The sequence below is a fragment of the Anser cygnoides genome, chromosome 7 (genome assembly GCF_040182565.1).
Source record: "Anser cygnoides isolate HZ-2024a breed goose chromosome 7, Taihu_goose_T2T_genome, whole genome shotgun sequence".
Classification (NCBI taxonomy): domain Eukaryota; kingdom Metazoa; phylum Chordata; class Aves; order Anseriformes; family Anatidae; genus Anser; species Anser cygnoides.
The window spans coordinates 33,318,204-33,339,690 of NC_089879.1; the positions used below are offsets into that span (position 1 = coordinate 33,318,204).

A 21,487-nucleotide genomic window follows, 5' to 3' on the forward strand; every position below is an offset into this window, starting at 1 on the left:
AGATACTCTATTCATATTCATATTCTAATATTTTCCAGTGGACTGAATGATTTAGCATTTAATAGGAAAAAGTGAAGAGAATAATTGTAAGAATTTTTTTAAATCACTGAATTTCATGCTCCTTTCTTTCCTTCCAAACACTTCAATAATCTAATTAAGTACAATACTACTTTTTTTTTTTCCCCCCTGCATTGTTATCAGCTTAAGCCAGATAAACTCAACTCTCCTCTGAAAAAAGTTTCATCCAAAAACATATGTTTTTCAAGCATGAATGTTTTTCTTCTAACAGAAAATACTCCATTGCTTTTAGGAAAGGGACAAATGCAAAAATGATGGGAAATGATGATTAAAGAAGAAACCTTTGGTTTCAGAACCGTAGCTGGACAATCACAGTCAATTATAGAGTACTAAATTGAGTCTGTAAGTTGCTACTTTCCTTTGGTAGGGATTCACTGTTGAAATCTGAGACATATCCAAGAAAAACTCAGCTTTGAAAAATTTCCTAAATGTTTCATAACCTTAACAATATCACTGGCATTAATATGCCATACATTCTCCTTATTCTCATGAAATACATATATATATATATATATATATATAAAACAACTGTTTCAGTAGGTTTTAAACATATCCTTTTTCCTTGCTCCCGATTGCTCATCTTTTCCTCTTTTCCCTATACAAGAAGACAGATGTTCTGTTAAACTCTATGGTGACAAGTGTCTCTGAAGTAAAGAGAAAATATCCATTCAGTACATCAACACCCCACCAAATAAAACGGAACTGCATTTAAGTAAGTGCATCATTCCTAAAACATCGAGCAACTGGTATGTAAAACACATGCATTATAAGACAGCTAATGCATATGGCAAAGCCCTTTTTATGCCCTTTTTATGTATGATCATGTCTTCCAAAAAGTCTTTTTCTTTCCAACTTATTTTACCTTATAGAACATTCACACAAACAGCACTACTGGCCTAAAAACAAACAAACAAACACAGAAAGCTAAACTTAAAATTCACAATATTTACACAAATATTTTCATAAAATTATAAGTTTAAAAAATATAGGTATATTTACAAATGAGGAGAATGAAGAGAGGAACTAAGAGTGACTTAAATATGATCATTTTTACATATATTATTGTCCTGCTAGTTAAGCTTATAATTTTGTTTCATCTTCATTTGTAGTTCTTTTAAATTTAAGAGAATTATTCATAGTTAATTGTTGTCATTATTCATAAAAATAGCTATTTTCTTCTGTGCTTAGGTCCTGCAGTATAAATTCTCTCTCTTGATTAGGCAATAATTCTCACCACTCTTTTTAACATTCACTCTACCTTGCTCCTCTTGACATATGAATCTTCTTCATATACATCACGGGATAGGCCAAAATCAGAAATCTTCATTTTGCGCCCTTCTGCCACCAGTACATTTCTGGCTGCTAAATCACGATGAACAAGCTTTTGAAAGAAACCAACAATAGTGTTTATGCTTCTTGTGGAGGAACAAACTGCTGCATGTCCATCTGTCACAAGGACATGCTCAGATTACTATTACATGCTCTACCTTCATTTCCGCGAGGTACTGCATTCCTCGAGATATCTGCCATGCAAATGATATCAGATCTCCCATTGTTAAGGCTCTCTCATCAGGGTTATCCAAATAACTTGAATTTCTGTTACCATCACTACCCACATAGCTTGGTCCCACTTTTCGACTTTCCCTGAGAAAACTGCGCAAGGAGCCATATTTAGCGTATTCCACAATTAAATACAGAGGGCCTGAAAGAAGCACACACATCGATAAGCTTGCAATTAATAGATAACCATTTTTGATTTTTTTCAAAACAGTCTCTTCTAATCAACATGTTGTTTTTAATAGTCAGTGGCTCCAGAAACCTTTGTTCTTCACATAAATGGCACTGACGTCAGCCACAGAATTTTTTTCTAGCTTACATCCTCTATGCAAAGCGAGTGAGTTTCAGCCTAAATCAAAGCTAAATTCAGGCTCTAGCCTATTCTCTCACCTGGATAATTTGAGACTGAAGAAATACAACCTTCTTACAAATCAGACCTCTGAAACAACCTGAGTTAGAGAAGCTTTAAAAAAAAGCAACCCAAACCCAAAACACTTTTCTGTAGTGCATGATACTGAGTTTACAAATCATCTGCTAATTCCAGTGTTGTATTTAAGGTGCCTTTTCAGAGCACTTAAAAACATTCTGACATTTCAATCCATTAGCTTCTCCACCCTGTTACCCACATGAATAATATCCACTCAGCATGTTAATGCTAAATACATTTGTCTGCTCTATCAAAACCCTCCCACCCCATACACCAATGAATTAGCTTGATATTTATTAAAAGCCTGTGACTCAGAAACAGTTCACTTCCTTAGGGATGAAAAGATACATTGTACTGAGAAGAAAAAAAATCCCGCCCTGCTCGTTCATTACCTTACTAAAACTCAGAGATGACTCAATCCTGAATTACATTCTCTGTCTACAACTAATAGTGCCATCTGCAACAGAACTGGGTGAGCAAAGAAGGCAGGCCTTAGCGCAAGGTTGCCACACATAGACTGTAATTTTAGGCTGCAAAAATCACAAACTCTTTAAGGGAGAAGGACCACAATCAGAGACACAAAAGGAAGAGGATGTTGCCTTGCATACCCATTTAACATGAACAGAAATTATCCAAACTGATTCCTATGCACAGCAGTGACAATTTGTTCCACTGGAAGTTTTAATACATAGATCTGAAAATTTCTTTCCCCTTAAAATATACCTTTCAATGACTGTGGCTTTTAACAAATATCACGGTAAGAGAGAGACAATAGTTTTGTGACAGAACATGAAAACTGTGTGTCAATCTAACCATCAAGCTCTACTTTAACAAAGGGATCTGTAGTTATTAAAAAAAAAAAAATCACCTCTCTCCCTGACTCAGGTCTCAAAGCACTGTTATAGTATGAATAATAGTAAGAATAATGAAAGCTCCATTAAACTTTAAATATAGTCCCTATCTGAAAGGTTTACTGAGCAATAGTATTAGGAAAATACATACTGTTAGGAGACAACTAGTAGTAGAACGATTAGTTTCCAAATAGTTTCAGAATCAAAATGAGTATAGAAAATACCCTTGGGAAGAATGTTAGTTACACTGAATTTGCATTTCCTCATCCCTTCAAAGTTGCTTGTCTTATATGCCCTCACTTTTTCAGTCAGAAGCATATTTAAAAGGTGTTCAATGTTTTTAATCACTAGTCCAAACCCAACAATGAACTGCTGTTTATTTCCTTTTTTGAAGTTTTCATCTTAATAATGAGTTTCTAATATTTACCATCTTGACTGCAGGCTCCGTGAAGTTTGATGACATGAGGATGGTTCACCTGTTTCAAAAGGTTGAACTCTGACAGCAGATCTCGCAGCTCGCTCTGGGAAGCATTTTCTGCAGGTGCCCAAAAACATAGTTGTGGTTAGGAAAGCATTATCCGGAAGTTCTCTTCATAACATCTGAATTTTGAGATGCACCATTTATCATTGAGTTGGCAAGAACTTAGAAAACTCTTTCCCACAGGAGAGAAATGTCCACCGTCCTGCAGTCACTCATATCGGAACCAGGCAAATGAGACAGCTGCTGTTCTGGCTGGGTGAGCTGCCATCATCACCCCTCTGCCCTGATACAAAGGGCTACACAAAGAGCAGGTCAGCCAGCAATCAGAAACAAGAGTCTTCAGTGTCTTGCAGATGCCATGAAATTATGACAGATCTTTTCCTGTGTTCTAAAGCTATTCCTAGGGTGAATCAGAGCAAACTAAGAAGCATGTGAAAGCCTTTTGTTTGTGTTTTTTTTTGGCTGAGCAACCAAAAAAGACTTGCTCAGTTATCTCCCTATGATTTAATCCTCTTTCTCCGAAATAAGTTTTCCAATGGAGTGAAAATCCACTTATCTACTGGCTTACCATTGTAGCACACATCCAGATTTAGAGTTCAGAAACTAAATGTACAGATCAGATTGATTTTACTGGGAGACATATCTGCAGTCTTTGCTGATGTCAGTGACAGTAGTATGACATTATGTAGCCCCCAGAGATTTCCTTAGTCTTTCAAGCATTTTGTTTTTGCCGAATTCGTCTTACAATCTTCCTCTCTGAACACACTGGGGTTTGAAGGAGATCTTACTTACAAAGAAACCACAGGTCAGAGCTAAACCTTTGTGTGCCTCATCCTTAATGACCTTGACAGAGAGAATCTCCCTGTATTGTTCCTATATAGTGTTATTACTGGGCAACTTACAATTACGTACTGGCCCTTACTTTAAGTTAATTGAAAAAAAAAAAAAACAACGTCACTTTCTGATTTTTGTTACCATACTGTTTGCTTTCTGTGAAGGTAGTAAGCACCAAAAGGATACATTTACATATCCATTTAAAATGTGTGTGCTCATAGTTTGCCCTGATTACAATAATATTTGATTCTGTTCTACTGTATGTTGGTATTGGTCTGCTATATCGTCTGCTTATATTATCTTACAGAGAACCTATACTCAGACTTGAGTCTTCTGCCTCACAGGAAGTGCAATATTAGATGATCACTCACTACTTGTAAGGAGTACAAAAAACATCAATTTAGCTAAACCAAAACCAAACAATATGAACATTATGCCTGTGAAAAATTTATTTTTCTAGCTCTGGGACTGCATAGTATGTGCAAGAAGAGAAGTTCCCTGGGGCCCCTGCTCGTCTGTATTCTTGAAAAATCACCTTCTATAGTTGACAAATGGACATTATTAGCTCTGAAGCTTTATGCCCCTTGTTTTTAGCAAACAGTGAATGATATCTATTTACTTGTTTGCAGGTGTTGCCCACTTCAATTTTATTCTGAGGGCTTTCATATCATGCAGGATCCATATGAGTAAAGCGCTAGAAAAGGACTGAAAAAAATTCTCCCTCTGTTCCTTTAAACCCCCATCCACAGCTCCAAGACTATTTTGGCTCAGCTAATTCCTTACCTCTCCTTGTTCCCTCCCCAGAACATAGCGCCAAATTGACAAAGTAGGAGAAGTCCTACCTTGTTATGTTCTTAACCACAGGTTGTGCCAAACTACACAGTTAGGAGGAGATACCAGGAAAGAGGTATCTTTTATGAAATAAGCAGGAGGCTTTCTGTGCTAATTTACTGGCTTAAGATCAGGCAACGTAGAGTCCCTAATGCTAGGATAAGTAACCCTTTGCATCTGAGTATAAATCTGGTTCTACTATATGTAACAAGGATAGGATGATCGGTGTTGGCCTGATCCAAAATGACTGTCCCTTATCCCTGGCAGCATTTTATAGACCACTTTGGACTAAAGCAATATTTATTATACTTGTCATGTGTTAACAGTAAAGTTAAACCATTAATGGATAAATATTTCTAGTAATGACAAATGTTCTCCACAATCAAGTTGGAAAATGTAATTTCAGGTGACTATGTGCAATGTAATTTACATTACAAAGGGATTCATTAGAGCCCCAAGTATTACTGTAAATGTCAGACCAATTTATTAAAATAAGGTGCTTAAAATAAAGGGTTACTCCTTCCTACTATCAATTCTGTACTTGGTAATAGCTAGGGAAAGCTGAATGTTAAATCATCTGCAAGTAAAAGCAATATTTTTACCACTATGTCTTGGAATCTTAACTCAGTCACATGTTGTTGATGACAATGTGCTAGAAAATCAGTAATACTGAGTGCACAAATAAATATGAAATAACAATCATGACAAACCCATTTACAATGATATACAGGTTGTTACTTGAACATTGCAAGACTTGACTAGTCTTCACCTCTGAAAAGACTTAGTTCTAAATTTTTTCCATATGACCTATCTCCACTGAACCTCTTGCGATGTGGGCATGCACTTCGTAAACCATTTACTCTTTTGGTAAAATAATGGAATATAAAGCATCTTTGCTTTAAAGCAGCAGAAGATGGATTTTTTTCTCTTTAACCATATATATATGTTTTTAATAATAAGCAGCAGCAAATAGTTGAGGTCATTCAGATAAAGCTAGCTAACCAGCTAAAGCAATCTTCTTGTATCCGTAAGCCTTTCTGAAGGTTCTTGTTTCCCATCTTCATCCTCTACTTTCCTAGGTGCCTGATAGGTAGGGACTACATCCACTTATGGATTAGCACACAAAACAACAGAAAAGGATACAGTTGTGTGAATAATTGACCTCCTTCACCACCACTGCATATCTAGTGAAGTCATCAGGCCCAGACATTAGATATGTAAAATCTACGTTCATATTTAACAGTAAAGGTGGCAAAATGTATGGATTACAAGCCAGATTCAGCCTCCGCCTGAAATGTACACTAATACTGGAGAACTTCTACTTCAGAGACCAAAAAACAACTAACCAAACAAAAAAAAAATCATCTTTTTCTTTCAGTATCATTTCTTTTCCTGTACGGCAAAGAAACAAGTATAAATGGGGCTTAAAACTAAACAGAGACAGGCACAAGAGCTCAAGGTCTCACATTATCATCCTAACATAACCTAGGAATGCATTTTTTCCCTATCTTTAAAGTCTTAGGCAGAACTGAAGACATCACAAGAAAACATTAGGCTCTTCAAACCAGTTTGGCAGAATTCCTGGTAATTGAAAAGTAGATCAGAAAGTACAAAAGTAGATGGAATTCTCAATCAGAAAAGTAACTTAATAGGCCTATTCTGTCTCTTGCCTTGCTTATAACACAATTTATTTTAAAAGCTCTGCCAAAGAAAACTTCAGGAGAGGAAGGGAGCATCAGAAAGCTTTAACGTGCCCTTGCAATATTTCCATCAATGCCAACCAAAATTAAATGGTACTGGTTGTTCATAGCTGACATTTTACTTTCATGTTAGCCCCTTTTCAAATCCATGCAGAGGTTACAACAAATAGTTTTCAAAACATTTCAGATGCAGATGGGAAGGTACCTTTTAGCATTTTCACTGCCACAGTAGTATAGCCAGCTCTTCCCTTGAGTCTGAAAGCTGTTGCCTTGACAACCTTTCCAAATTCTCCCTCTCCAAGAGTTTTACCAAGGACCAAGTTCTTCCGAGGGAATTCCCACTTCGGATCTTCCTGCAGGAGAGAAAAGGAATCCTATAAGACGAGTAAGAACAGAAGTGGCTAGCTACAAGAGAAGCATTAATGTTCAATAGGAGATTATTCTTCAGGAATAGGTATACTTTGGTGTACAATTTTGGTTGCTCCCTTTTTTGTCAATGAGTGCATTGCTATGAAAGCTTCTGAATCTCTAAGCATTTTGCAAGTGTTTTTACATTACCTTAAAATCACCTCCTTCAAAAAAGGCTGAAAATGCAGCCTGTGGATAATAGATTATATTTACAGGACTTAGAAATAGTGTACAAGTGAAACACAAAGTGATACAATATAAATGCTTGCTTTCAGAATAACTGTGAATATGTGACTGCAGACTTCACTGAGAAGTAAATCAGTTTTACTTGAGGAATAAGGCTTTCCCTGGAGAGTTCATCAGACACAACAATCCTCCTCTTAGGAAATGAGCGTTATTGAGCCTTACAGCTGCAAAATGGTGACAGATGTACAAACCAGACCAGAGATGAAAGTAAACAGAGCACAAGGTCTGTGAAGATGTCAATATCTAACATGCAAATAGAGATGGTGTTGCCACATGTCATACAAAATGGCAGTGTTTCTTTACTATATTGGTCCATGAAAACACACCAGCTGGCAGGCATCCTGAATGGTATGTGATTTACCAACACAGAAGAAACTAGATTAAAGGTATGATAATATGACTGGACAAAAAGCATGGGCACCATTCCCACATGACCTGACACCTACAGTGTGTCTGTATAACAGAAATCAGGAACGGATCTCAGCTTCTTTTTTCTTTTTTTTTTTTCACCCCTAAATTTATTCTCTGTGGAATACTATGGCTTATCACAGAGATTACAAACCTGCTGATTATTAGACTATTATTTTATTTTAACAATGTTAAATGTAACAACTTTAACAATTATATTACTTTTAAAATGTTAAAGTTAAACCACACCATCAAATGTAGAGTTACATTTAGAAAAAAATGGCTTAAATTTGACCCATTGTTACATTATATTAAAATGGAACAAAAATGGAAGAATATACTGGCCTTGTGCAGTAAGTTATATGATTTATTCAATTACTCATTAAGTATCTGTCCCTCTATACATCACTTCTGTTTTAATCATTTGATTTGGGTGTTTCTATGAGCAGACTGCACTTCTGTAACATTTTCTGCATGCATAAACACCATGCTTTAGGAACAACACAGACATGAAAAAGTATATGCAAAATGATATCAGACTTACTGGTATTTTAAAGGTGTCTACAGACACCTGGTTCTCCATAGAATCTAAAGAAGGTCGACGGACATTAGTAGAAGAATAGCTGATGGGATAGGACTGGGCTGGGCGCCGGAATGTCATTTCTGCAGAGGCAATAGGTGGCTTTGGAGAATTCTTGTGGTAGCGATGGATGAAATAGGAAGAAAGCAGCACAGAGATGATGAAGGACAACAGCACTGCCCCTGCTATGACAGTCTTGCACACATCATCACATAGTTGCTCTGTGGATCAAGAAGAATTTATTAGAACTCTGTTGTTTCCTATTTCAGCTTGGGCAGTTCACGTGACACAGGTGTGACAAAGAGAATTCAAAAACATTTTTAAAAGCTACAGGAAAACCTAATAGCTGATTTTCTCTTTTGGGCACAAGCAGGTAATCAAATGCTTAATTGCCTGTGTAAAATGGAAGGATAGCTAGCTTGAACCCATATTCCTTGTCTTTATAGAAGTAGCTACTTCTAAGACTCTTCTTTAAGGTCCAGCCTACCATATACTGATCTTCTGATACTACTTACATCTCCAGAGACCTGTGACTAGATTTCACTTGTGGAGAACAGTTTGTGTTAGAACCATTCTGTTCAAATAAGATCATCTTCAACATGTTAATTTTACTTCATTATGACGCCAATTGTTGGACATAAGAAAAATACTTCTCTTCATCTTTTTGGATTCTAAAGAAAGAGACTCAGCATATTTCTGATTTGTATTTAACAAAATATTGTTTGTGAAAGTATTTCCTTATGCTGCAACTGCATATGTAATATGCATTTTTTCCTCCACATTTACTACTTCTCCTTTTCCATAAGGACTTTTAGTGTCTTTCTTTGGAAACCAAATTATGTAAGTGCCCCTAAACATCATTCCTCTTGGCTGCGTGTTTCTCTCTGAAGGAACTGAGAGATTCAACATACTGTCCTTGCACTACTTATCATGAGATAATTCCGACCCCAGATACACAGTTAATTACATCTGCAAGCTATACCTCAGAAGTAAGTGAAACAGCATAATATTTTTCTGGAATGTAAGTGCAGGGGGAAAATTTATGCTTCCTCTTTTTCTTTTCATGCCTATAAAAAATTTACTCAAGAGTAAATTGGGGTATATTCTAAACAATTTAGTTTGAGAGATGTAAAATATTTGACTTTATGTTTCTTATTAGTAATAGTAAAAACAATTTTAAAATAATAGTATTTAATCCCCATTAATCTGCTTTAAAGAACTGTATAAAGCTTTTTATCTTTAAACAAAGGTCACTGAATAAAGTAATCCACTCCTCTTCCTAACACTATGGGTGTAGGCTATATGACATTTTAAAGCTGAGATTTTCAAAAATGATTAGGAGGCTGGAATTACTTGAAAGTAGTAGAAGTCAGTATTCTAATTCTCCTAGGTGTCTTTGCAAATATCAGGTAAGCCTCACTGAAATTCAAATACTGCTGAAAAGCAAAGGATGGCCAACCTGTTTTTCATGTAGTAATGGATAAAAATGAATTTTTGCCAAGGACAGAAACAACCCCCTCTGGAGATTCCCAGTCTCCATAGCCAGAAGTCAAGGTGCCTGCTCTTAATTAATTTTACATTACCCATAATTATAATTAATAATTATCTGAAGATATTTTTATTAAGATATTTTAAAGATACAATAAAGAACCAAATATATTGCTAATTAACGTGTCCACAAGTTCAGATTGTTGCATGTATATAAACATGGAAGATGGAAGATAGAAACAGAGGGAAAGATTAATATGAGAACAGCAGATAATGTTTAGACTTACCTTTGATATCATCTTTCTCACAATAACAGTTCTGTCTTGGGAAGCAGTAACAAATCCCATGTCCTGACTTAATTCCAAGATTTCCAGTGCCTTTCCCATGACCACCAATAATGTTTCCACCTAATTAAATACAGAAACAAGCTAAGATTCGCATGTAGTTAAAGAAAAAAAAATAAGGTTCAAAGTTTTCCATGGGTTTATCCCCATATGCATCTGTAAATTGGCAGCACAGCACAGTGCAATGATAATGACAGGGATTCTTGAAAATTAGGGTAGATTCTAAATGCTGAAATTTCTGAGGTCCTGAAATGAGGGGATCTTGGGTGGCCTGAATATCAACCCTGATTAGCTGTTCTTCCTGTTATGGAAAACTCTTGATTAAAATTGATCTTTTATACAAATAAAATAGTTCTCTTTGCATTGCATTGTTAGAATATGTTCCTAATTTCATGTACACTTTAAAACTCTATGTAAAATCCCATTATTTAGTGCCAAACTTCTACCTCAAATGATCATCTCGTGGCTGTCCTTAGTTTTGTCAAAAAACATTATGGTTCTGTATCAGTGAGGTCTTCTCACATTTTAAAATTCTCCCTAAAATATCTTCTCTAGTCTATTTATTTTAGTTTTTCTCTACCACTGTCTTCAGGTTTTTTTTATGCATGAGGTGATGTACAGAGCAGTGTTAGAGCATACAAATCCAGCAGTCTACAAGTTGAGTTCTGCTCCTGGTTCTGATGCCAATTTCCTCTTACCTCGGAAAAGTCAGCATACTGTTCTATGTATTATTTGTTCTATTGCAAATGTAGATAATGATACTGAATCGCTTCTGTAAAGTGCCAAGAAATAATCTACTGAAAGCACTAAAAATAAGTGTCAAGAGTTTAAAAAAAAATTCATTACTAAAGAAGGCATTGTTTAATAATAGGAAACACTTACAGAACTACTTGATTTTGAGCAGGAGATGATCATGCAGAGTAAATGCAAGGTCAGGCCCAAACTGTATTTCCAATTAAATATATATTTTTTCTGGATATAGTATCAAAGTGACCATTACGGGTCACGTTTTTCATGTATAAGCTGCCTTTAATCACAAACAGCATTGCATTAAGAGATATAGAGAGCAAACCAGTCAAGTTCAACAAATTTAGCTGCCATTCAGAAGGATTGTCTAAACCATAAAGGGATTCAGAAGGTTAACAAGATATGTTCAATACAGTCTTATTACTTCAAATCATTTTCCTCCCTCCTAATTCAATAGCAGAGTGAATGACTGTTTCTTTTCTTTGGATACGTAGCAAAAATTGAAGAGGAGAATATTTTGGCAAAAGGAAAGCAAACATCCTTCTTTTTAAAAAAAAAAAAAAAAAAAGTGAGACTGGGACTTGGGTATCCAAGCAAAATAGACAGATTTTGACCATCTTTGCAGAGTGACCTACTAAAATGTACGCATCTCAGCATGTTAATTTGGGAAGAGACTCTGCTGAGTCACAGCCCTCTCTGCTGACACTTGTTTTGAGAAGTGTGGGTGTTCCCAAAACTCTGGCTTATCCCCCCAACCAGCCAACTTTCTCTGTTGTGAAGAGGTGATGAAATAAAGTTTCCATTAGCCTTAGAAAAAGCATATTCTTTTATATATATATATATAAAAACTGTATCTATCTGTGTTTGAGGACCTGGAAGAAAGGGGGAGCAGAGGATCAGTAGATCCTACCTAAATGGCTACTGAGCAAAAGATTTGAAGACAAAGGTTTTTTACACAGCAGGGAAAGAAGGAACACATCTTTACTGTGGGTGTACACTGGAAACATGGAGCTTCCTATATTGTATTCCAGAGGTCCATAAATGTATTTTTCACCAATTACTGCTGGTAGGGAAATTCCAATGCTGTTTTGAATTGTGGGGTATTTTACGTATTTGCATTTTAAATCATCAGCTGTTTCCATTGCCTTGTGGTGGGAAAGAACTTTCCCTGCTTCAAGATAATTTGGAAGAATGAAAAACAGTAATCCTATCCCATACCATGTAGAAACTCCAGAAATTCAAAAAGTAAAAACAATGATTTTCAGACAAAACCAAAGGCAATGAACAATTACTGCCAAAAACATAGCAAGGTAGAAGCCCAAGTATTTTTTTCCATTATCAGAATGTCAAAGTTCAGAGGAACCTACAAAGATAAGTTATTTACAAATATTTAGTTAGATTCACACACCCAGCCCTGAAGCAGCTTGTTATGACAAAAAAAAGTGCTTCATTTAGAATGCAGTTAGGTTGCCTCTATTTGATAGGTACAGACGCAGCACCAGCTGTTTCAGCTGACTGCCCTTGAATTTAATATTTATAGTGTTAGTGTGAGAAAGCAATTCTGGGACTCCAGCACACAGCTATCTTAATGACAGATGAATTATAAAAACAAAGTATTTTAGCAACTGTGTGTACTTAAAGAATATCCTTGATCTTAATGCATCTGGGGCTTTTCTATTTATTACTTGCTGTTTATTTCCAAAGAAATGTCCTCTGCCAGGAAAAGCTGAAATAATGGTACTTCTGCACCTCTGAGCTCCTAAAACATGCTCATTTCTCTGTCTGTAAACATACTGGTTTTGGGCACTATCCCAGGCTCTGAATTGCATCAAATTACATATAAAATTATCCAACTCAGGCATTAAAAAGGCATACATAACATCTTGAAAGCTTGTCTTGCTTGCCTGCTGCTATTATCTAATCAGACTATTTCTTTCAGGCTTCTGTCACAAACATTTCCACTTTTGGAATGGCAACTAATTCCAGTTATTACCAAAAAAAAAAAAAAAATCAGATGATCAGAGTAGTTACTTGCATTCACTTCAATCATTTCTGCCACTTTACAGATTGTTTTTTATGCACTCTAATGAAATAATGTGATAAAAGTCATTTAGAATACATAATCACATTCTTTCATGTGAGAAATACAAAGGTGCATATTTATTAATTCGTTTTTATAGAACAACTTCGGTCCTAGCCCATGATATACTAGTAGCTCCTCAAAAACTTTTTAAAATTTAAACGTGGAGTATAGAATGCCAGAACCAGGAGAATTAATCAAAAAAAACAGTAAGATGCTTACATATTTATTCATTCATTAGATACTGAATGCTGTATAAATGGATCAAAAAATGATCATCTCATAGAAGACTGAACTTGCTCAAGTATAGTACATTGTTTTGCTAACCTTGGTATCTTCAGGGTGATTTGTGACCTTGCAGGTATGTGTGTGTGAAATGCAAATAAATGTGTTGAAGAAAAACCTGTAAATGTATTTCAGTTCTTCTTTTGTAAATGCTGTTCATGTGAGTCTCTGCCTGTACCTTCAAATAGATAGGGTGTTGGATCACTTTGATGGTTACTTGTCAAATAAGGCCAGATGCATTTCTGAAAATGATTCTTCTTAAGCACACGTATTTTGAATTGAAATTTACTTCTTTTTACTTATTTAGTAAATAGTGAAATAGTTCAAAGAGACGTGGTTTCTATTTCAATGTGCTACAGTTTGGAAATACGGCATTATCCTGCCTAAAATCAGTATTTGTTTCAGCAAATATCTCCAGTGAAGAACACTACCTGCAAATTAACAGAGGGAGCAGAATGAGAATTACTGAGAAAACCTTATCTTGCCATCACTGAGAGCCAACAGGTGTTAAGCTGACTGCCTTCAAAAATAACAAGTCTTCATAACCATAACGTTCTTTCATGATTCATCTGCAGGTATGACAATGCATATATGGTAAATATGTGGAACTTGTAAAAGTATCTGGGCTTAAGAAAGTAGAACTTGATGAACAGCGATCAGCTGCAACACAGAAAAAATAATCCTAAAACATTTCCATACTTGTGCAGTCCTGGGGGCACACAGCTGGATCTTTGCTCTCAACTACATCACAGGTGCCATCTGGACAAGTCTTGATACTTGGGGTGCACGTGGAATAGTTTGTGGTGATTCCTATTAACAGAAAAACAGAGTTATACAAATACCACGAGGCTTTGAAGGAAAACTTACTGCATCTGCTCAGTGCATAATGACACACCAAAATACAGGTCAACCTTATTTTAAAAATAAACATCTGTGAATAACTATAAATACTTTCCCATCTTCTAATGTAATAGGACAGACAACAACTAACAGCAACTGGAAGGAATATAATTTTCATTGTGTTTTCTGATTTGTGTCTTTGATAGCACTTTGGGTAGGTCACAGTTACAGTGAGAATTACTTGAAAAAGAGGTAGGAGACCATTTCGAGACTGACGAGTAGCTTTTACAGCTAAGGACATTCCTACACAATTTGACACGTATTTGACTACAAAGGTTGTCAAAGAGAATTTGAAATGCTCAATGCAGTTTGACAGGATAAAGCATCAACACAGAAGCATTGTTATGGAATAACCAAAAGTACTGCCACCTATCAGATCTGTGTCCAGCTAAAATAAATCAGTTTATAGAATTCCACGGATCAGTTACAACTAAACACAAACTTAATTTCAGACAACAGAAACGTACCTTTCCCACTCCCCTGTCTCCACTGGCATCTTCCTGTTAGGACTCCCAGGCCACCACACTCTTCACATTCAGCATAGCGCTTACTCACAGCACAAGAGTCCGGGCAGTCCTCTTCTTTTTTTAAAACTGTTGGGGAGAATGTTTGCTGTCAGTTCAGTAAAAGGGAGATGAATACACAACAAGTTAGCTCAAACCAGAAGGAAAATTCCTTTCTCTGGGGTAGGAAGAAAGGAGAGATGAGGGAAGAGAGAAGACCGAGTGAAGACTGACTGACCCGACTATCAATTTGTTTAAGTAACATTTTAAAAGTCCAGGCATTTCTCTTCTGTGAAATTAAATAGTAAGAACATGATGGCATAGTCATTTTTTCTTGATGTCACACTGTCAATGCCTAGAACTGTAGAAATATGCTAACGTATTTCTGGTAACACAGCAATAGGGACCATAGGTCACAGTTTCATACAAAACTTTTAATTAAGCAAAAATATTTTGTACTTGGGCTAATGCAGTAGTAGCCCAAGAGTGCAAGTTAGGAATGTGTGATTTCAGACAGCACGACGCTCTCACAAAAAGTACAGTTGAGGCTTTTGTTTATTCTTCATCAACCCATTCCCTCCTGACATAGGAGCTATGATACAAAACAAGGAAAGTGAGGAAATTATGAGGTAAAATTTTCAGGTTCTGCACAAAGTGAGATAACGGTTTGGAGAGAAATGGTTACATCCCCTGTGTAACCCTCCTCTGCTGTGGCTGTTAAAGAATATTTCTAACACTCTGCCCTTATGGCGTTTTCAGTAAAATGAGACGAATACAATTGTGTCATTAATATTGAGCAAAATGTAAGACCAAAATAAATAAATAAAAATGGGAGAGGAAAGTTGCGAGAAAGATTATTAAATATACTCAGGCCAAAGAATTATGGTTTCATACATGTGTGTGTGTGTGTGTGTGTATAAGCATTAGAAATTACACATGGTGCACCACTTTATCTGCATGATGTCCTCAAATAAACATCTGTTGCAGTTGGGTCTGAATCAAAACTAATAAAAACACAAACTGCAATCTGTATCTTGTAGCTCAACCTCATGCTCATTGTTAATGCCATCAGTTTATGGATCACCGAACTAACTCATGACCTAATACCAGTAACACATGTAAAAAAGGAGATTGTTCTAATTGACTCAGGTACTTACGAGTTCCTTCTAATACAATAGTGAGAAGTGTTTTGGTATGTTTCCTGCTCTGCTTGTCTGTAGCTTGAATAGTGTATTGTATTTCTTTGCATTCAGGTCTGCGTAGTACAGAGGAATCATTCACATAAAGGCTTCCATATTTGTCTTCTCGTCCTTGAAGTATGCTGACAGCGTAGCAGCTTACGTTGGGGGACAGTAACTTGTAGGTGATGTTCACACCACGGAATTTCATGCAGTTTTCAATACAGATTTTTCCTATCTAGGCTCAAACACCAACAAAGAAGTCACAGACAACAGAAACAAAACTGTACATCAAAAATATTCTGTTCTTCCCCAAAATATCTTAAAGAAAATGGAGAATAGTTTACCTTCCACAGCTTAGCATTTATACATGATTTGATATTTTAACACCAAAACAGAACTTGAACCACAGAATCATCTAGGTTGGTAAAGACCTTCAGAATCAAACACAACCATCCACCAGACCTGCCAGGTCCAATCACTAAACCACTTCCCTTTGTGCCCTGTTTATACGTCTTTTAAATACCTCCAGGGGTGGGGACTCCACCACTACCCTGGACTGCCTGTTCCAATCCCTGACCGCCCTCTCCATGAAGAAATTCTTTATAATATCCAATCTAAACCCCCCTCACAACTTGAGACTGTTCCCTCACATCCTACCACTTGTCACCTGAGCAAAGAGACTGACATTCACCTTGCCACAGCTTCCTTTCAGGTAGTTGTAGAGAGCAGTGAGGTCTACCCTCAGACTCCTCCAGACTAAACCCTCATTCCCTCAGTCCCTCCTCAGAGCTCATTTTCTAGTCCCTTCACCAGCTTTGTTGCTCTTCTCTGCACATACTCAAGCAACTCAAAAATCCTTGCAGGAGGGGACCCAAAACTGAGTATTTGAGATGTGGTCTCACCAGTGCTGTGTACAAAGGGACAGTCACTTCCCTGATCTGGCTGGCCACACTGCTCCTGATGTAGACCAGGATGCCACCGGCCTTCTTGGCCACATAGGCCCACTGCCAGCTCAAGTTCAGCTGGCTGGTGACCAGCGCCCCTGGGTACTTTTTGTGATGGGCACCTTCCCAGCCTCTCTTCCCTGAGCCTGTCCTGCTGTGTGGGGTTGCTGCGAGCCAAGCACAGCACCCAGCATTAACCCTTGTTGTACATCATGCGATTGGACTTGGCCTGTCCATCTGGCCTATCCAGATCCCATGCAGAGCTTTCCTGCCCTTAAGCAGAGCAACACTCCTACCTAACTCGGTATCGTCTGCGAACTTGCTGAGGGTGCACTGGATCCCCTCGTCCAGATCACGGATAGAAATGTTAAACAAAACTGGCCCTAGGACTGAGCCCTGGGGAATGACACTGGTGCCCAGCCACTCTCCAGACTGAACCCCATCCCCTATGACCCTGAGCATGGCCATTCAGCCAGTTCTTCACCCAGCCAACTGTACCCCTGTCCATGCCTTGAGCAGCCAGCTTCTCCAGGAGACTACTGTGGAAAACAGCATCAAATATTTTACTAAAATCCAGGTAGACAACATTCACAGCCTCAACTACTAAGCAGGTCCTTCAAGTGTGATTTATCCTCAGTAAAAACAAGAGGAGAAGGATTACCATTGTCTTCTGGTTAACAGTGGAAACACTAAAAACCTTGGCCCGGGGACTCAGCAATATTTGGTGCCTACTGCTGGTGGTAGGTCATGTTCAGTGAGAACATAACCCTATGATTTGGGAAAGTCTAGGTTCAGTCTCCGCTCTGTCCCAGGCCGATCTGTGAGAAAAACTTCGTATTTGCTTAAGAAAGCAAATGGTTCAGCGTGAACAAAGCTGAGATTCTTTTCAAATCAGACGGAAATAGAAATTGCTAATGCATAACTTTTGTAATACTACAGTCAAAACTTTCTGGCCAGCAGGGCTTTCAGAAAGCCTTAAAAGGAGAAAGGAACTCGTTGTTTCCCATTTGCAATTTTTTAAACATTTTCATCTAAAAATGAAAATATGTGGATTTGCCATATATGAACTCCTGCCTGCCAGAATATCTATGCTAGAGCACTCGTCAATCTGAAACAATCTATCTAAGCAGCACAGGAATGTAAAGCCCTGTCTCCTGTCCAGCTCCTATAGGAACTGATCCAAAACTCTCTTTGTTTTTTCCATTTACTAGAGTGGGATTCGGATCAGATCCAGACAAACTGGCTTTCCTTGCAGAGAAAACCACAATGTGAAGGGTGGGGTATTATTTAAGGAGACTTGGTGATGGATTCTTTTCAAAGGCTTCAATTAAGATGTGTTTTCAAGTAGCACTACTGCTGGTTAAAAAAAAAAAAAGTTGATGGACACATCTTGTTTTTGGCATTTTTATTCAAGAATGTAAAAAGAAAAAAAGTTTGTTTGTTTGTTTTTAACAGTAAGCCCTCTTCCTATGAACCTGGACTATTTAGTCAGACAGGAAGCTCTTGCAGTCCTAGAAGCATACTCTGTCATGGAATAATCCTACTTCATCCAACATTTCCCTTCACGTGCTAACTGGTCACCTGGCACCATTTGTTTTGTCGTGTTTTTTGGCATTTTTATTTTTCTTTGGTGTCAGGGTAGCATACAAAGACTACTAAAGCAAGCAGAAACTAGGCCATTACTGGTAGTCAGCTTCCATGCTGTCTTCTCCTGACAGCATGCTGGCACTGGCAAGAAGAAAAGGAAGTGAAGACAAGACTGCAACTGTTCATAAATTCTGTCTAAACAGGCTCCATCCAGTACCATGTCATTTTAGGTTTGGTGTTGTATTGCAATTGGCAGTATTTTGCAACTGTTCCCAGTGATGCTTCTTTGATGCAGTAGAACATAGCTACATCCCATGACATTAACCTTTATATAGACCAGATAAAAATTGACCTATCTTGCTGTCTACTCTGCCATAACTGTTTTGTCCAGGCACCCTTTTACCAACAAAAGTTTCCTGCAAATGGGATGGACGCAACATAAATTTAGAGCTCCTGAAGAACAGATTTTCTCTATAGTACAGCAGGGGCCAGTTTTGCTTTCTTTTTATCACTTAAGGAGAAGCTAAAAACGCCCCCCTCAAACATTTTCTGCAGGAAAGACGGTCTTTCCCATTTTTGTCTGGTTCCACTAGAGAAAGACCAAGCTTGTAATTTTGCTCTGCCTCACAGGTTCTGGAGACAGCACAGATCTCAAATGCAGCAGGGCACAGCCCCAGGGGAACGAAGTAGAAGCAGGAAAGCTCCTCTTTGTCATGAGGAAGGTGGAAAAAATCCTGATAATCAGGGCTGACATCAAGATACAGGGAAAGAATCTACAAAGACGCAGTTTTTAAGACACACAACACTTAACGCAAAATTATCATTACCAGGAATAGGAACGGAAAAAATCCATCTTTTGAGCTCCAGAGTTTAATAAAGTCTGGATAATGATAATGTTCCTCTTCACTGAATTCAAGGGACATTTAGACATATAAGCTCTTTAAAAATCTCAGCCTATATTATTCATCATTTATCTCAGTAAATGTCAATAGGGCTTTAAGTCCTTTGATAAGTTAAATGCCACTGGGCAAGCCTGTACCATCAGGCCATGCTTCTGTTATTCAATTCATTTAGCTGTTCAAATAGACAAATGGCATCAGCCCAGCAGTTAATCATTTCTTCACACTCTTGTGTTTTCCTTAGGGCAAGAGACAGTTCAGCCTTCATATTGATTTGGCTCAGTACTTTTTCTCACTGCTCTGGCACATCACAGCTAATTATGCAGCCAACTTTAATAATGTGAAGTGCTGGGGACTAAACTGCTTACATCGACTTGTACTCCAAACCTGACCACACTGTAAATTCAAATGCAGTCTCAGAACTAAGTGGATGACACTTTAACTGATCAAGAAAACCATCTTCAGAGCCAGAATAAGTTTTCCATTTTGCTGCTTGAGAATCAGAACAAGATCTCTTTGTGAATTTGCATGTAGGCAACACAAAGATATTCCACAGACTTGGAAGTTCTTCATGGAAGAAACAGTTTTTCCCAGCTACTACTGCCACCCAGTGAAACTGCACGGTTACTGTAAAGTGCCATTGTTTCCAGAAACCCTAAAAATCCATGTCAAATGTTCGACTGTCCTGACAAAACACACGTTTTTGTTCTGCTGTTCTGAAACTAAAAAAAATATTTATTTTCAGTCTTCAAAAAAACACATTCAAACAATTTAGGGCATGCACAGATAAAAATGGTTTAACCAAATTTAATTTGGACAACAGAGAATTAATTCATTAATTCATAATGTTATTGTATGTCTGCTTGTATATATACATGCACACACACAAAAAAGAATTATTTCATACATATTCATGCATACCTAATAGTCAACTTTCCCCCCTTTTTGCAATTACAGTCATGTTGTGACATACATGCAGTTAGGAGTCATTTTTAAATGATAAGAACTAGACTGTAAGTATCTTATGCACCTCACGTTACTTCTTTTAGGAGGAAAACCACTGGTTTCACCTTGTCTCCACGCAACAGTTTTCTACATTAGTGAGAATAAATCTTTCACAATCTAGTGCTACAAACAAACAAACAAGCAACAAAACCCTCCTAACATCACAATTATTGTGATCTGTGCAAAAAGCACAGTACGTGTTCTGAAGTTTTTAACAGGCTGCAAATTTAAAAGTTGCAGCAACAAGGAATCACGAAGTGTCATACAGCAGTTGTTTTCATAAGGAGCCCGCTATGTGATCACTCGGAGGCTTTCTCATATTTAGACTATTCATTGCAGACTGTGGGTAAAATCTCTCTTGAATAAGCAGCATTTTTATTCATCATGTAAGGCCTATTCTGTACTCTCAAAAGCTACCAGACCATAGTGCATTTCATCAGATTAAATATAAAAACATGATTTATACACAACTTTCCTTTTTCCTTCTTTTTACAACTAGCCAGAGGCTTCAGGATGACTAAAACTGAGTTCTTCCTTAGGAGACTTCTAATGAATTGGTTTTCTCTGCAATTAGGATTATCATATTTTAGTCTCAATCCTTCTCTCTGTTGCAAATACAGCAGTGGTATTACAGCTTTATTTAGTAGTAAGATATACTTCTCAGCAGCTCCCTCAAAACAGCTCATCATTGATGTTTTTAATATTCACTTTCATAAAATTAATTATATTGAACTAGTTCCTTATTAATGCACATGTTCCACAGGAATTACATTGCAATTTTCACCTGATTAATGTCAACCTGTTAGAAGGTGTTTCTGGAAGGCATTATTAATGGCAGTGGTAGTGATTAAACTAAAATGAGGGTTAAATTAGGAAGCACATTAATTACTAACTAGCCATTATCTAGAGAAAAGCCATTAAAAATGCTAGAATATGTAGAGCTGGGACTCAATAGCTAGGACAAAGCTTTTTTTGCTGTTGACATTTTCCCATTTATTTATGCCTAAGACGCTAATGGCTGCCAGTACCTCTGATGATAGTACATGTCTCTATTTCTGTCAATTAATATTTTCACGTATGCCCTCTATTCTGCTATTATATGGTGAGAGCTGGTGTCCAGTCT

At 37.2% G+C, this 21,487-nt stretch overlaps 1 protein-coding gene across 3 annotated transcripts in view; it reads right to left on the minus strand.

The window, feature by feature from the left end:
- RET (ret proto-oncogene) overlaps positions 1-21,487 on the minus strand; it is a 94,710-nt gene that overhangs the window by 10,874 nt on the left and 62,349 nt on the right. For all 3 annotated transcript variants that reach the window (XM_013175507.3, XM_067000139.1, XM_048074796.2), the window contains 9 exons: positions 15,906-16,164; positions 14,713-14,838; positions 14,045-14,155; positions 10,177-10,296; positions 8,366-8,622; positions 6,965-7,112; positions 3,341-3,448; positions 1,566-1,780; positions 1,337-1,459 (listed from right to left, as the gene is read on the minus strand). In XM_013175507.3, coding sequence (XP_013030961.3) covers positions 1,337-1,459; positions 1,566-1,780; positions 3,341-3,448; positions 6,965-7,112; positions 8,366-8,622; positions 10,177-10,296; positions 14,045-14,155; positions 14,713-14,838; positions 15,906-16,164 — 1,467 coding nt within the window. The remainder of the gene's footprint in view (positions 1-1,336; positions 1,460-1,565; positions 1,781-3,340; positions 3,449-6,964; positions 7,113-8,365; positions 8,623-10,176; positions 10,297-14,044; positions 14,156-14,712; positions 14,839-15,905; positions 16,165-21,487) is intronic.